The sequence below is a fragment of the Sinocyclocheilus anshuiensis genome, unplaced genomic scaffold (assembly GCF_001515605.1).
Source record: "Sinocyclocheilus anshuiensis isolate Anshui unplaced genomic scaffold, SAMN03320099.WGS_v1.1 scaffold2203, whole genome shotgun sequence".
Lineage (NCBI taxonomy): Eukaryota > Metazoa > Chordata > Actinopteri > Cypriniformes > Cyprinidae > Sinocyclocheilus > Sinocyclocheilus anshuiensis.
In genome coordinates, this window is record NW_015536580.1 from 14,770 (window position 1) to 17,271 (window position 2,502).

At 42.0% G+C, this 2,502-nt stretch overlaps 1 protein-coding gene across 1 annotated transcript in view; it reads right to left on the reverse strand.

Moving 5' to 3' along the window:
- The window catches only part of LOC107703062 (anoctamin-9-like), a 21,943-nt gene that overhangs the window by 2,180 nt on the left and 17,261 nt on the right, over positions 1 to 2,502 (reverse strand). The window contains exons 20-21 of the mRNA XM_016505564.1: positions 606 to 753; positions 385 to 507 (exon numbers count right to left, since the gene is read on the reverse strand). Of these exons, the coding sequence (XP_016361050.1) occupies positions 385 to 507; positions 606 to 753 (271 nt within the window). The remainder of the gene's footprint in view (positions 1 to 384; positions 508 to 605; positions 754 to 2,502) is intronic.

Here is a 2,502-nt window from a genome sequence, read left to right on the forward strand (position 1 = left end):
TGGATGTTTGCTTCAAGTGATAGGCCAGGTAAGTGAAATTATATTATCTTGCTGTATGTATGTCATTTTCTTTACGTTTTCTGACTAAAAGCAACCAAAAAGCCATTTTAAAGTGGTTAAGCAAATTATAATAATCGGCAGGGATCCCAGACCAATACAATTAGTGTGCCTCCTCTATTTTAAAACCCACGAGCCACCACTGCTATCAACTGCTTATGTCATGTTCATGTTGCTCAAAATATATAATACTGGTTCTCTATTGAATAGTCTTACCCCCTAAAACATTTAAGCATTAGTTAAAAGACAGACAGACAGACAGACAGATAGACAGATAGATAGATAGACAGATAGATAGATAGATAGATAGGGTTATTGTAATATTACCTGCAGTGTGTCACATTTATGCCACTGTAAGTGACCATTTGAACTCTCGTGAAATCATCCCTGACTCTCTCATCACTTATATTAGCAATGGATAGAGTGTTGTTTATGTATCCAGCCATACAACTGAGAAACACACAAAGAAGATTAAAAGACACACTTGTGCACTTTTGCTGCTGCAAATATATTGATCACGCAGTAGTGAAATATCATGTCCAACTCACTCAATGCCAGTAGCACTGCCACTGGCACAAGGCCCATAGAAGTACTGGTAAACCAGCCGTGGAATAAAATCAGAGGATATACCAATGACCAGTCCATTAGCAATGACTGCAAGCACACCAATCACCTCAAGCACATCTGTCCAAACACCTGAAATCATAAAAAGAGTTATATATATATATATATATATATATATACATCTTCTCCATGACCATTTTCCATCCTCTCTTGATGTTTGCTGCCATCTTTCCATTTCAAGTCTCTTTGCCAAGTTGCATTATACTGTGACAGATTCATAAAATAATCTGCACTGAAGTGTGCTGTTCAAACTAATAAAACCAACTTAAAATATAGCTGCAAGCAGCAATTAAGTGGCCAAGCACAAAACTGTGTACCGTTAAGTTTCAACCTACCCACCCCCTGCTCTAAATGTACAGAGACCAGTCTTGTGATTTCTGGCCAAACAGTTCAGAAGTTATAAGCAAAAAGAGCCATTTTTCACAAGTTGGTTGCGACCCGCCAATAAAACCAGAGAGAGAGAGAGAGAGAGAGACATTTTTCACATCTCCTGACCACTATGTGGCACTATGCTGAAACTGTGCAGGTTACCTCAGATCATGTGTTGCTCAAAGTGTTGCTGTCTATAGCCTCACATCCACTTTGGCGAGTTCTTCGACAAATTAATTTGTGTGTTATTCGGAAATGGCTTGACTGATGAACATGGTTTCTTAAGTCTCGTTCAGACTGTCAACCCAAATACAATTTTGTGCATATCTGATTGCAATCTAGATTACTGACTGTCCATACAAGGTATCGCAACTGTTCATTTCCAATTTGTGTGTCCAGAAGCATTCTTTCGTCTTACGGAATATGCGTTGGTTTTAGGGGTGACCCTGAATAGTCGACGATTCGATGCTTCTGTCACGAATCCGGTCTATGGACTTCCGTTTGTTCACCATCAGAGGTCATTATCCACCACATGGACTCTCACACTACACAGACTGTCACACTTACCCTGGACTTCAGTTCCCACAATCCATTTCACTCTGATTACGCACACGGCTGCAGCCAATCACACACCCTACATAAGCCATGGACTTCCTCTCTCTCATGGCCGAGTATTGTTTAGTGTATATCGCTCACCTAGTGATAGCTACATTACGGAGCTAGTTTTCTGCCCTAGTTGTTAGTTCTTAGTTCTTAGTCTAGTCTAGTCTTGTCTTGTAATTGCCTGTTACCTTATTCTTGTCTGTGTTTCTTGGATTAACCCTTTGCCTTTCTGTTTCGGACTGTGTTTGCACCTGACCTGGACTATTGCTCGTATTATTGGATTTCCCCTCTTGTCAAGCCCTCTAGATTACGTTCGCTGTCGACTGACTCACGCCCATTTTGGATTACTCTTTTGTCTTGCCCTCAGTATACCTGTTTGCCTTTGTCAGAACCTTGCCTGTTTTATGACCACGCCTTTGAATAAAGCTTTGCAGATGGATCCGCACGTCTCACGTCTCGTTCGCCCCGTAACAGCTTCGACAGGAGGAGCCCGATTCGACTACCAATCTCACAGTCGAACATTCGCGGGGTCTTATAATCATGCCAAGCAAACTGTTAGTCCCTGATGTCGGCCCGCTGCAATTGGAGTGCTTAACCAAGTGCTAAAATACCCTCAACCTGTTTTTGCAGCGTTGAGCAATGTGACCAATCAGAGACATATTGTATCTGTTGATTTCTTGAACGCAATGGCCTATCAGAAACGTTTTGTCAGAATTCACTCACCGCTGAAAGCGGCGAGCGCCGCAGTTCCCTTTCATGCGAACTTCGAACTGCGTCCTCTAGGGGTAGCTATGGGGAACGCCTCGTCGTGACCCGTGTCTGAAGCATACATTGAAAAAACAACAACTC